The sequence below is a fragment of the Moesziomyces antarcticus genome (genome assembly GCF_000747765.1).
Source record: "Moesziomyces antarcticus DNA, scaffold: scaffold_v10069, strain JCM 10317, whole genome shotgun sequence".
Taxonomy (NCBI): domain Eukaryota; kingdom Fungi; phylum Basidiomycota; class Ustilaginomycetes; order Ustilaginales; family Ustilaginaceae; genus Moesziomyces; species Moesziomyces antarcticus.
This window is the reverse complement of record NW_014638941.1, coordinates 1-12,352: the sequence shown is the minus strand read 5'-3', so window position 1 is coordinate 12,352 and position 12,352 is coordinate 1. Positions and strand designations below refer to the sequence as shown.

General features: G+C 60.2%; 5 protein-coding genes across 5 annotated transcripts; 2 read left to right on the top strand and 3 right to left on the bottom strand.

Moving 5' to 3' along the window:
- Window positions 1-485: 485 nt before the first annotated feature.
- PAN0_069d6579 (drug/metabolite transporter superfamily) lies at window positions 486-2,045 on the top strand (the record flags this gene model as incomplete). The annotated part of the gene is made up of 1 exon (XM_014797985.1): window positions 486-2,045. The coding sequence occupies one exon, from the start codon at window positions 486-488 to the stop codon at window positions 2,043-2,045; it is 1,560 nt and encodes a 519-aa protein (XP_014653471.1).
- A 147-nt stretch (window positions 2,046-2,192) lies between these two features.
- Window positions 2,193-3,848, bottom strand: PAN0_069c6578 (PAP2-domain-containing protein; the record flags this gene model as incomplete). The annotated part of the gene is made up of 2 exons (XM_014797984.1): window positions 2,193-3,703; window positions 3,782-3,848. 2 exons carry the CDS (start codon window positions 3,846-3,848, stop codon window positions 2,193-2,195), a joined length of 1,578 nt encoding a protein of 525 aa, XP_014653470.1.
- Window positions 3,849-4,311: 463 nt separating this feature from the next.
- Window positions 4,312-5,674, top strand: PAN0_069d6577 (cysteine proteinase; the record flags this gene model as incomplete). The annotated part of the gene is made up of 5 exons (XM_014797983.1): window positions 4,312-4,773; window positions 4,848-5,217; window positions 5,287-5,458; window positions 5,537-5,567; window positions 5,639-5,674. The coding sequence occupies 5 exons, from the start codon at window positions 4,312-4,314 to the stop codon at window positions 5,672-5,674; spliced, it is 1,071 nt and encodes a 356-aa protein (XP_014653469.1).
- Window positions 5,675-6,727: 1,053 nt separating this feature from the next.
- PAN0_069c6576 (homocitrate synthase) lies at window positions 6,728-8,068 on the bottom strand (the record flags this gene model as incomplete). Its single annotated transcript, XM_014797982.1, has 1 exon — window positions 6,728-8,068. The coding sequence occupies one exon, from the start codon at window positions 8,066-8,068 to the stop codon at window positions 6,728-6,730; it is 1,341 nt and encodes a 446-aa protein (XP_014653468.1).
- An 893-nt stretch (window positions 8,069-8,961) lies between these two features.
- PAN0_069c6575 (repressible alkaline phosphatase) lies at window positions 8,962-10,725 on the bottom strand (the record flags this gene model as incomplete). Its single annotated transcript, XM_014797981.1, has 1 exon — window positions 8,962-10,725. The coding sequence occupies one exon, from the start codon at window positions 10,723-10,725 to the stop codon at window positions 8,962-8,964; it is 1,764 nt and encodes a 587-aa protein (XP_014653467.1).
- Between the last annotated feature and the right edge of the window lie 1,627 nt (window positions 10,726-12,352).

Sequence of the window (12,352 nt, the reverse complement as noted above, 5' to 3'; positions counted from 1 at the left end):
TCTGTGATTTACGGCTTGAATCAGGCGGGTTCATCCGAAATCAGACTAACGTACAGCGCGGAATGGAATTTCTGATCCAGCCTTCGGCTGAAAAGTCTTGATGCGGCTTGGCCAGTTGTGAGCGCCATGGCTGGCTTGGGGCGTGCTGTTTTTTTGTTTTCTTGGAAACGTCTTGCTTCATGGCTTGAAGGTCTGGTCTCGGTCTGCCTTTGTTTCATGATTTTGTGCTTATCGGCGGGGTGGGGCGAGTGTGGAGGCTGGCGGGGGGATGCTGCACGATCCGGTTCATGCGACTTTCGGCCGCCGTTGCCGAAGCCGGAAGAAATTTCGAGCGCGCGCTTCCGATGCTGTTTGTCTCAGCCGCGCCTTTTTTTTTCCTCTCGAGGAGGCGGGATCACGAGACCTGAGTCTCGGCTTCATCCTCTTCCCCTCTTTCCCTCCTGCCTTGCATCTGTCTACTTCATCTGGATATCGCAAGGAGGAACATGTCCGCTGCGCCACCAGGCCGCGTACAAGCACCCGCGGGCTTCGACCCGGCCTCGTACGGCTCGGTGCTACCCGGAACGTCTTATCTGGAACGAACACGTTTGCAGAATGGCTCCATCGTCAGCACCAACGACGAGCCGCCTCTGGACGGTGACCATGACGAAGGTGGCAGTCAGCATACGTGGACCGATGATCAGGACGGCTCGTGGAACGGCGATGCAGAGTCGAGCATCCTGAGCGACTTTGCCTCGATCTTTCATCCCAACGAGTACATTGTGGCGCAGCAACGCCTCGACGATCTCGAGAGGCGCAGCGACATCGAGTCGTTGGACGAAGAGAGCATGCCCATCCTGCCGCCATCAGTAAGCAGCCGCAGACAATCAGCATCTGCCTTTTCGCATCGGCGTCCATCGGCGCTATCAAGCCGGCGACCCTCGTGGCTATCGCATCGCCGGCCGGGCCAGATCCCCGAGGAGGACGTGCTGCACGAGGGATCAGCGTGGTCCAAGGCACTCTCCGAGATCGCGGACGCGAGCGCCATCTCTCTACGCCATGCACTCGTAGATCCCTCGACATCTCCCGGCTCCAATCTCGGTCTGCTGTTGATCGCAGTGAGCCAGGTATCCTACTCGACCATGAACATGTTTGTCAAGCTGCTCGACGACCGCGAAGGCCAGCAAGAGACGCATCCCATCGGAGCACTCGAGATCGTCGGCGTAGAATGCTTCATCATCTGGATCGGTTCGATGCTCGCCATGCTTCTGGCAAAGACCGAGCATCCCCTGCTGGGTCCACCTGGAGCTCGAATGTTGCTGCTCTTCCGCGGCATGTTTGGCTTCGCCTCCACTCTGGCTCTCTACATCTCGCTGCATGCACTCTCGCTTTCCGATGCCACCGTGATCACCTTCCTATCGCCGTTGGCTACTGGCTTTCTGGCACACATCATGCTTCAGGAACCCTTTACTGTGCGCGAACGAGTCGCCGGCATCTTTTCGCTCGCAGGAGTTACATTGATCGCGCGGCCGTCGTTCCTGTTTGGCAACACTGGCGGACAAGGCGCACCCGAGGATGGCGATATCGACCTTCCTTCTCCCGGCTCGACATCCGAAGCCGCTCGGTTCGTCGGCATTCTAGTCGCTCTTAGCGGAGTCGTCTTTATGGCTGGCGCATGGGTGTGTCTGCGTCGAATCGGGAAGAAAGCCTCGACGTACCACTCCATCTCGTACTTTGCGCTGTGCAGCTGGGTTTCCAGCTTCGCCGCGATGCGCGCGCTCAACGAACCGTTTGTGATTCCGACGTCCAAGGTGTCGTTGGTGCTGCTGCTCGGGGTGGGACTGTTCAGTCTGTTGGCGCAGGTGTTCCAGACGCTCGGCCTGCAGAGGGAGTCGGCTGGTAGGGCGGCTACAATGTCGTACCTCCAGATCATCTTTGCGCTCGCATGGCAGTTGATGCTGTTTGGCTCGGTGCCCGACTGGGTCTCGATCGCAGGCAGTCTGGTCATCCTCGCCAGCGGAGCCTGGGTGGCGCTCAGCAAGGAAGGCGCCGCTCCCATGCACTGAATCCATCCCTTGCTACGATCATACCTTCTGCGTGCGTTTGCTGCTTCTATCCACGACGGTCATTGGTGCTTCTAGTCGCGCCAGCATATATACTTTTGCAAGCAACTCTAATGTACACTAAGCTATCGGCGTTGAACTGGTTGCGGCTCAGTTCTTGGGCGCATGTCCCTTTCTGGCGATGCGCAGACAGTCCTTCTCTAGCTGACCGCCGTCGTTCTGTGGGTTTCGGACGGTGAAGACCTGGATGTCGTTGTCGCGGAGGATGGTCTGGCTCTGGCATTGGACAAAGTCGTCTGGCTCGGCGACGCCCTGGAAGACTCTGCGGATGCGGAGCCTCACCTGGCCCTTTGCATTCGAGACCTCGTCCTGCAAGGCAGGCGGGAGCATGTCGCGAGGAAGGGTGAACGCGGCGCGCTTTTGGTTAAACTCGATGATGCGCTGCACGCACGGAAGGTTGCCCGACAGGCGCTCCGAGCATGGCTCCATTGTGGTGTACAGGTCCAGATCCAGCGTGGGGATGCGTGTTGTGCCCTTTGAGGACTGTGTGGGCGCAAAGTCGGCGACGAGCTTGTCGAGTGCACACTGTTCGGCGTGGGTGTTTCCGGGGAGCTCTCTGGAGAATCCGGTGGCGAGGACATGCGAGGATGCGGGAGCCGAGTCATCGCTCGTGACAGAAAGGACGCAGCCTACGCAAAAGGCAGTGTCGGTGGGTGGGGACTTGTCTGCCTCGTCCAGGGCTAGCTTCATGAGGACGTAGTGTCGCTGCAATCTGCCGACGTCGTTTTGGTCGTGATGGGCGGCTGAAGAGGAGGAGGAGGTAGGGACGGACGCTCTTCGCGCCTCCCACTCGCGTCGCCACGCGCCGTATTCTCCCTCGATGCCGCCGTCGGTCCACACGGCCCAGCTGTCCCTGATGCGGAAAGCGATGGCGATGGGATGGTCGAGCAGGATCTGACGAATGGGGGGCGAAGGATGGAGCTCGGGCAAGAGGATGTCGCTGAGCGTGGAGGAGCGCCTGCGCGGTTTGCGATGGCGAGCGGTTGCGTTGGCGGTAGCGCTTGCACGCGAAGTCGAGATGGGCTGTAGGAGTCGGTTTGCGCGAATGGCGAGCGGCGACGACGACTCCGAGACTGCAAGGGGCGCAGGCAGGCGGAGTGGCTTTCTAGGCAGATGTTCGGTAAAGTAGTAGTAGGCTGCGCCAAAAGTGAGCCCGATGGAAAGCCCGACGATGATTTGGAGCGGGGTGTGATAGTGTAGATGATGCCTCGAGTAGCAGGTCAGGATGGAGATGGCAGCGATGAGGAGCATGGCCAGATGGTGTTCGAATCTGCGCATCGAGTTGATGAGGGTGCGCGGCCTGAGGCTGGGCGGACGATTGAGGTAGAAGTGGGCGAGAAAGAATGCGGCGAAGAATCCGAGGAATTGGGAGTGGGAGGATGGCATGCCGTATCCTCCTCCGAGATGGTTGGTTGGCCGGGGCTGTTTGAAGAGACGCTTGAGCGCCCAGTTGAAACCCTCGCATGCGAGCTGTCCGATGAGCGCGTTGATGAAGGTGAGCTCGCGACGCAGCAGGATGATGGTGACGTAGGAGCAGAGGAGGAAGATCGGTGAGAGCGTTACGAGGGCGAGGATCTTTGCGAGAGGGTCCGAAGCATCGTCTTGCAAGGAGGAAAGGCAAGCGGTCAGTTAGTGTCATCACGCGACATGCAGAGAATGCGAAGATGGAGACGACCTACACTGGACGTGGGTGAGCCCGAGCGAAGCATAGTTGCTCGGGTCGATGGCGCTTGTGCCCTTGGCCATCTCGGCGAGAGGATGATGAGCAGCGGCGATGATGGTGGTGGTAGTAGTAGTGGGTGATGACGAGAGGATTCGGGTCAATCCCGCCAAATGAGAGCGGCGGAGGGTCCGAGCCACATTGCAGCCGCCTTTCACCTCCACAAAATCACAAAATCCTCACTCAGCGGCGGGACCTCCGAAAGAAAAGCGGCAAGAAAAAGACGCCCAAGAAATGCCGTCGCAAAAAAAAAGAGGCTCGCGGCTCGCGGCTCGCTGCTCGCTGCTCGCTGCCAGGGTTCAGTCGGAAGAGCCGTGCGGTGCCGCTCTTACTTTTTTTGGTGTTCGTTTCGGATCTCGGTCGGTGGAGCCGAAGGGTGGTTGGGCTTGATTTCCCACGCCTCAGCCAGTCTATCTTGGCCGCCGCACCGACTGCCTCCATCATATCACCGGGATCCATCGCCAGCGTCACGACTCTCTCCGGATCGCCATGCCCAAAAAGGGAAAGAAGGCCAATCGCCCCGCTCTGCAGCACCACAACAACGACTCGCTGCGTAGGGACATCGAGGCCGGACGCAATGCACCCGTGGACGGCGTCATCGATCCGTTTGCAGACGACAACAACAACGACGACGGCGCCTTCGACATTGCAGACGAGCTGCTCGCGGCATTAGACGAGCGTGACGCCGCCGCCGAGGCTGCTGAAAAGTTGTCTTCCAACAACCACTCGGGCGGCGGCTTGAGAGAAGCGGGCGGACGTCTGATCAGCGGCTTGCGGCACCACAACAACAACGATAACGACTCCGCCGCGCAACCGGGCACCAGCCCCACCCACAATCGCAAGTCGAGCATCCGCAAGCTGTTCGGAAGCAGCCCCAAGAGCCCCGAGTCGTCGGCCCCACTAGACGCCGCCGCACCCAAGAAGAAAGTCAGCCGCCAGCAGCAGCGCAAGGTAGGTCCGCTTTCGTCTCCTCGCTTCCCTCAACTCGTCACTGACTCTTTACACATCTGCACCGCGGTCAACAGGATCGTAAAGCCGCCGAGATCGCAGAAGTGCGTCGCCAGGCCGAGGAAGAAGTCAAGCTCGGCGCCAACAAGCCCGACGAAGCACAGATCGAGCGCCAGGGTATCACTGCCATGTGCTCGGCGCTCGGTCTCTCCATGCACGAAATCACTCCCGACGGTCATTGTCTCTACGCTGCCGTCGCCGACCAGCTCAACCTTCGCAAGAAGCTCACTCCTCCCACCGACTACAAGGCCGCACGCCGCGCCACCGCACAACAGATGCGCACCCACCCGGACGAATACAAACCCTTCATCTCGGACTCGGACGAACACATGGCGGGCATCATCAACCGCGAAGCCGGAACGCTCAACTCCGAGCAGGCGCAAGAGAGTGAGTCCTCACCGCCAACCCTTCCAACACCATAGCTTGGCTCACTGCGACTGACAGTTTGGACCGCAGAGTACTTTTTGGACTACTGCTCGGCGGTGGAGAATACAGGCGTGTGGGGAGGCCAGCCCGAGATCCTGGCGCTCTCCCGCGCATTCGGAACCCAGATCCACGTCATCCAGGCCGGCGTGCCCGTGCTCAAGGTCGGAGAGGGCGAATACGACGGCGAGCCGCTCACAATTTCGTACGTCGCCATCGTCCCAGCATCACCACAGCCACAGCAGACATGCTGATGCTTTCGTTTCGTGCCGTGCGCTTACAGATACCACCGCAGGATGTACGGCCTCGGCGAGGTAAGTTTCCACTTCGGCGAGTTCAGACGTATGGACGGCTGGGCTGACACTCGATTTGCGTGGGGAAACAGCATTACAACTCGCTCCGACCAGCACCGCCTGCCTAGCGCAAAGACTCGGCGACAGCAGAATCGACATATACACCCGCAAGCACGCAGAATGCACGAGCCTGCAACACGAGATCTTTGCTCACGAGCGCGGTTCTCAACGCAGCGGAGAGGCTTTCAGAGTGTGGAGCTTTCGCGCGACCAAGCGTCGAGTCTGCGGGAGTTGCAAGAAGGCGCAACACGCGCCCACGCTTAGTCTGCGGTGCGAGATGTGAACAGGGTTGCGACGAGAGGAAAGCGGCAGGTAAGAGCGGATGACGCTGGGCAATCTGGACAGCGGAAAGAGGGGTCAAAGCAGGAGGAGAGAAATGAGCTTTGCCGTGGCGTGGAGGGCAGAGAGTCGTGGAAAAGGGCCAAACGAACAGTGTATCGTTTCGCCGACAAGATTCGTATCCTGTCCGGGCGAGCATGGTTCAACGTCGGATCGTGTGTTAGCGGTGTTGACGAGAGTCATCGATCTCGTCCAACCTGCGGCATACAACTTGGTGCGGCGCAAGCAGAGTGACTCGGAGCAGGCATCCAACACCGCGTGCAAGAAGCTGTAGCCCTCACTCTGAAGCAGGTCAAGACTTTTGTTTTCACCTTTCCGCGCACCGAAAAGCCCGGCCAAGTGGCCCCACACCCGCACACTCGCACACGAGCCGCACAATCCACAAGCACTCGTCTGCCAACAAGGTGCGTGGTGCACGCAGCGACACTGCCTGATCTCTGCGACTGGCCACACTCGATCCCACTGCCATCGCGCCAAACCGAGCCGCAGCATGCACCACACCCGCATCTGTTCGCACTCAATGGCACACTGCCACTGCACCACACCGAGCACGATCGGGTCAAAACGTTGCGATTGGAGCCAAGAGGGTACGACGCGAAAAAAAAAGGAACGGGAACCCGGGAAGAAGGAGAAGAAAAGATGCAGGGGGATGATGTGAGGATGCGACGGAACGAACCGCAGCGAGCCGGCTGTATCGATGCAGCAGTCGAGAGTGTGTCGTCTAGGACTGCGCACTGAGCCGTGTTTTGGTTGTACGAGAATGCGATTCAGGGAAGAAAAACTTAGGCGGTGCCGTTCTCGATGGCGCGCGCGTAGTTCCTGAGAATCGAGTCGACGTCCTCCATGGTCTGCTCGCGCACGTCTGCGAGCTGCTTGATCTTGGCGGTGACCTCCTTGACCTGGTCCTCGGTGAGGTTGAGCTCGAGCTGCTCGCACCTCGACTTGACGGCGTTCCAGCCGGTGAGGCGGTGTCCGATGGAGACGTAGCGGCTCATGCCAAAGTCCTCGGGGCGGATGATCTCGTATGTGGACGGGTTGGCGAGGATGGCCTTGGCGTGGATGCCGGCCTTGTGGGTGAAGGCGCAGTAGCCGGTGACGTAGTTGTTGAAGGGCACCTGGATCTGGACCGCCTCGGCGACGAGGTTCTCGACCTCGCGCAGCGCCTTGAGGTTGTACTTGCTCATCACGTATTCGCGGTCGGCGGTGTACATGCGTGCGATGAAGCCGCCGAGCGAGGGGATGCCGTTGCGCTCGCCGATGCCGAGCACCGAGGTGTCTACGTGGGTGGCGCCGGCCTCGAGGGCGGTGTAGGCGTTGGCGATGGCGCAGCCGGTGTCGTTGTGGAAGTGGCACTCGATGTCGCAGCCGACGACGCCGCGGAGGGTGCGGACGAGGTCGTAGACCTGTCTTGGGTTTGCGACGCCGACGGTGTCTGCGATGCCGACGCGGTTGACGCCGACCTTGTCGACGGCCTGGTAGATGCTGAGCAGGTCGACGAGGTCGGAGCGGAAGGAGTCTTCGGTGGAGAAGCGGATCTCGATGCCCTTGGACTTGACAAACTGGATGACCTCGATGGCGGTCTTGGTGATGTAGGTCATGTCCTTGCCGTGCGAGAACTCGCGGAGGAACTTGGAGGTGCCCATGACGACGTCGACGCCGTCGACGCCCGTCTCTACGGCGATGCGGGCGTCGTCCATGTGGCAGCGGATGTGGGTGATGACTTTCGCCTTGAGGCCGAGCTTGCAGATGGCCTCGCAGTCCTTGCGCGACTGCTCGGAGGCGGCGGGGGAGGTGAGCTCGATGCAGTCGACGCCGAACTTGTCGAGCGCCTTGGCGATCTTGATCTTGGTCTCGGTGTCGAAGAAGGCGTTGGCGAACTGCTCGCCCTCGCGGAGGGTGGACTCGATGATCTTGAAGTTGGATACGTTGGAGAGGAAGTCCGAGTAGCGCGTGTTGAAGGGCTGTACGGAGCCTACGTTTCCGTTGTCTGCCGTGGCGAGGGCACCGTTGGCACCGTTGGCGGCGCCGTTGGTGTTGGGGGCCGAGGTGTCGATGGCGACATGGGTGTCGGGGGCGGTGCCGTTGACCTGCTGGATAGCGGAGGGTTCGGAGTGATCACACATGGTGGCTATTGCGGGAGAGGAGAGGAAAAGGGAAAGGGGTGGCTGATCGGAAGTGCAGCGATGATGGATGTGGGTGAGAAGGAGAAGCCCGACGTTTGTGATGCGCCCATGGTGACTGGCTGGGCTGCGGGCCTTCGCTTTGGGCAAAAATCACAACTTGACGGCACTGGAGCGGCGCACAATTTGTGACTCTGCGACTGCCAATCTCGGAGATTCGCCGAAGAATTGACTGCTCCAACAACGCTTTCAGCACGGCGGACTGGGGGAGATCAGGAAGAATTTCGCGAGTCACTGGCAAGCGGGCGAGCGGGCGGGCCAGCCGCTTTCGACTCGCAAGACATCACCTTTTTTTGCCCACGCCTCATTTGCGCCTCGTTCTGCCCTCTTTCTGGCTCTGAGTGGGGTCGGCTCTCATCCGAATGCATGGCTTCATTGTCACAGCTCAGCCCAGCGTCAATACTGTGGACAAGGCCGGTTCGCATGGTGTGGGAGCGACTCGACGGCGCTGCCGAGTGGACAGACGCCAACTGCCGTTTGAAAGCCGGTGCGGCCGGGGCGGGGCGAGGCGAGGCGAGTCACCCGCTCCTTCCCTCTGGCGCTGGGCCGCTTTTTGCCACAGACTGGAGCTGCAGGCCAAGACACGGAAAATTGGAAGAAAAGGAGAAAAAAAAAGTTTGTGCCCCACCGCCACCACGCCACTTGTCGTGCGAGTAGATTCCAACTTCTCTTCTCTCACATGCGGCCGCGCTGCACTCGGCGGTCATGCCTGCTGCCCGTCTGCATCATCCCGCTTGCTCCCTGCCCCCGCTCGCTCAAAATCGGGCAACGAACACCGATCGGGTCAGACAAACATCCGATTTCTATTCGCATCTACACATCACAGCCTCTCGCGACTAGAGCTCCTCACGACGAGCATGGGAGTGGGATCGCTCCTCGAGCGTCTGGCCGCTGCGAGGTCCGTGGATGCTCCTGAGGATGGGCTCGTTTTCGGCGTGCGACTCGACGTGCAGGGCGCGCTTGTCCGCGGCGGCGCGCGGAGGGATGACACGAGCGAGGCCGCCGTGGTAGTGTTCGAGCGCATCGGTAAAGGTGTTGAGCTTGTCGCCCCAGTTGTTGTACCAGCTGTAGTCCGAGCCGTTGTTGAGCTTGTGCGTGATCGTCGCCAGGTCGAGCTGCAGGAACGATGCGATCCACTCGCCGATCCACGTATTCTCGTGCGAGCCAATCACCGAAGCACGGCGCGCCTGGTATCGCTTGAGCTTCTCTCCACCCTGCTGAGGCTTGGCTTCGTGGTAGTAGAGTCCGACGCTAACACCAGAGTGACCGGTGGTGGACCAGCCCAAGTGAGCACGCCAGTTGACGATCGACGAGAGCCACACAGTGTAGGGGATCTGGTTCTTGAGCTTGGCCAGCTCCACGGCGCGATCCACCTCGCCATCCTGCACATCCTTGATGCCAAGCCCCTTGCTCACCACCTCATCCTTGATGTACGTGCGCAGCTCGGCGTCGGTCTTGTTGGTGGCGAGCCACTTGGCCGTCTGGGCTGCGAGGAACTCGGTCGAGTGCGTCGCGTTGAACAGCACATCCGGATACCAGCCGTAGAACGACTCTTCGTCCTCGCTCCTCTGCAGCCCCAGCGTCAGTCCTCCACACTCGTGGTCCGCCACGGAGAAGACCACCGTCTCGGGCTCGTGCGGGTTGCCCTCAGCGTTGGCGTCCACCCACTCCACCACCGCCTCCACCATCTCGTTGTACGCCAGGATGTCGTGGATGTGGCCGATGGGATCGTTGTTGTGCGCAGCATGGTCGATGCGGGCGCCCTCGATCATGATAAAGTACGGCTCGCCCGCATTGCGCAGGCCATTGAGCGCGGTGAGCGCCATCTCCTTGAGGCTCGGCTCGGCCGTAGCGTTGCGGTCGATCTCGTACGCCATGTGCGACGAGGTGAAGAGCGCCATGGAAGGCAGCTTCAACGCCTGCCCGCCCTGGAGCGCATCAAACTCGCTGCGGTTGTTGACCACGTTGAATCCGTTCTTCTTGGCTTCTTCCACAAGGTTCCTGCCATCGGTACGGATACCGGGCTTGGTGGTGTTGGGGAGAAAGTGGCGCAGTCCACCGCCCCACAGGATGTCCGCCTGACGACCGAGCATGTAGTCACCGATCTGCTGGCTCGCGATCTCGTCCTCGGCATCACGGTCATCGATGTGCGCCGAGTAGGAGGCGGGGGTGGCGTGGGTGATCCTCGACGTCGTGACGAGCGCCGTGTTGTAGCCCTTGGCCTTGGCACCCTCGAGCACCGTTCCGCACGGCTTCTTGTCCGAGTCGACGCCGATGTAGGCATTGACGCTCTTGAGGCCGCACGAGTACGCCGTGGCGGAGGCGGCCGAGTCGGTGACGAGCGAGTCGGTCGAACGCGTGCGCACCTCGCCCACCAAGAGCTTGTCGAGCGGCAGCGTCACGTTCCACGCCTTGTGCTGGGCGCTCTGCATGTAGGCGCGTGCAAACGTCTCCGAGGCGGGACCAAAGCCGTCCGAGATGAGCTGGATGACGTTGGGCGCCTTTTTGGCATTCCACTTGCCGTTGTTGGGCGCAGCAGAAGCGGTGATGGCCAGGAGCACCACGGCTCCCAGCTGGACGAAGAGGCCTTGCAGCTGCATTGTGGCGGCACTAGAGGGTCGAGATGAAGGGTTGGGGTTGGTGTTGCAACAGCCGTCGTCGGGAAGGAAGGATGGTCTTTATAGTGCCTGCTTTGGCACTCGGCGGCTCGGAAGAAGCTCGTCCGCTCTGTGCACCGTGCACCACTATCTCGAACCGCCACATCGAAGCGGACAAAAGGCACGTTCCTCGTTGCGCACGACACAAGCGAGCGCGGGCGGCTAGGAACGGTGCACTTTGTGCTGTGTGCATTGCCGCACCGACGGTCCTTTGCTCGCCACCTGCCTTTCCATTGCTGGAAGACTTGTGTGGGCGAAGCGAGGGCGAGGCGTCGCTCGTGCTCCTCAGCTCGGTCTTGGCACTGCCGCTTGCACCAACCGAAGGCATCTTTTCGTATTTCAAATACACGCCGACGGGAGGCCGGCACGTTCCAGCTGGTTTGCATCCACCGCCGCCGCTTTGTCCGGGATGACTCAAAATGGAAGCCAGCCGTCGCTTTGCAAGCTTTTGGCAGGTCTCGGTCCAAGCGAGGATCTGTTGCCCACAAGCGAGGGTGTGGGCGGGTCTTGGCGTTGGAGGCACTTGGACGGGGCAAAGGCGAAATGCCAAGAAATGCAAAGGCCTGTCGAAGATGGCCACGTTCCATCCTTCGCATGAAAAAAAAAAAAAACGATGCGCAAAGGTGTGTCGTGTGCGGTCGTTGCTCAACTCAGCAGTTGGCTCTCACGTTCCTTCACCCGTTGCGCTTTGGGGGTGGCGTTGGCAAAGACACGTTCTCAAGCTCGGATCGGAAGACATCACTCCTCGCCCTCGCATCTCGTAACCCTATCCTCAATGGGCCCAACCTGGACACCTTTTATTGGCACACCGTCTGGCTCGCGATGATTTACGAATGGTTGAGCAAAGCGCACACGTGAAGGGCCTGCCGGTTCGAGTTTGAGCCAATCTTGCCATGCTTGTCACAGCGTATGCGCTCGCTTCCAAGTATGCACAGGCAGACCCTCGGGCTGTCGATGCTTCAAGTTTGCTCGTTCAAAGATTCGCGAGTATGAGCCGAGTGTCTGGACGAAGAAGGCCGCACTCGCTGTGGCCACCGAGTAGGAAGTGGTGGGCAAGTTTCGCACGCAACTCTGCATGCACGCTGGAGTCTCAAGTTGTACTTTGCCTCGTCTCGTCCTCACGCTTCTCCCAAGTCAAGCAGTGGCGGCGACCTTGACGTGTGCGCTGCGTTACTGATCGCTCGGTCTACGTCGCTTGTCCTGGCTTGCCGCACACTGGGCTTCCCACCGATGTTCAACACCTGCGTGACATGCTGTCGTCCCGATCCGTTGTGCGATGTCAATCCAAAGACTGGACATGCTCACGAGAGCCGGCTGCACAAAGTTGAGTCGCACGCAGGATGGAGGCGGGGATGGCTGTTGGTCTTGAGAGCCCCTCCGGAAGTGCACCACGGTGCAATGCAAGGCTGCTTGAATGCTTGAATCATACCTTTCACTCCCGCCCCAACCACAATAGCGGGCGCGAGAGCGCAAGCTACCGCGAGCCTAATCTTGCTCCAACGAGCAGCCTGTAGCTCCCAACACAACGCTCTTTGTGCGGTACGAGTTTGCGATGCTGCAGACAAGATGA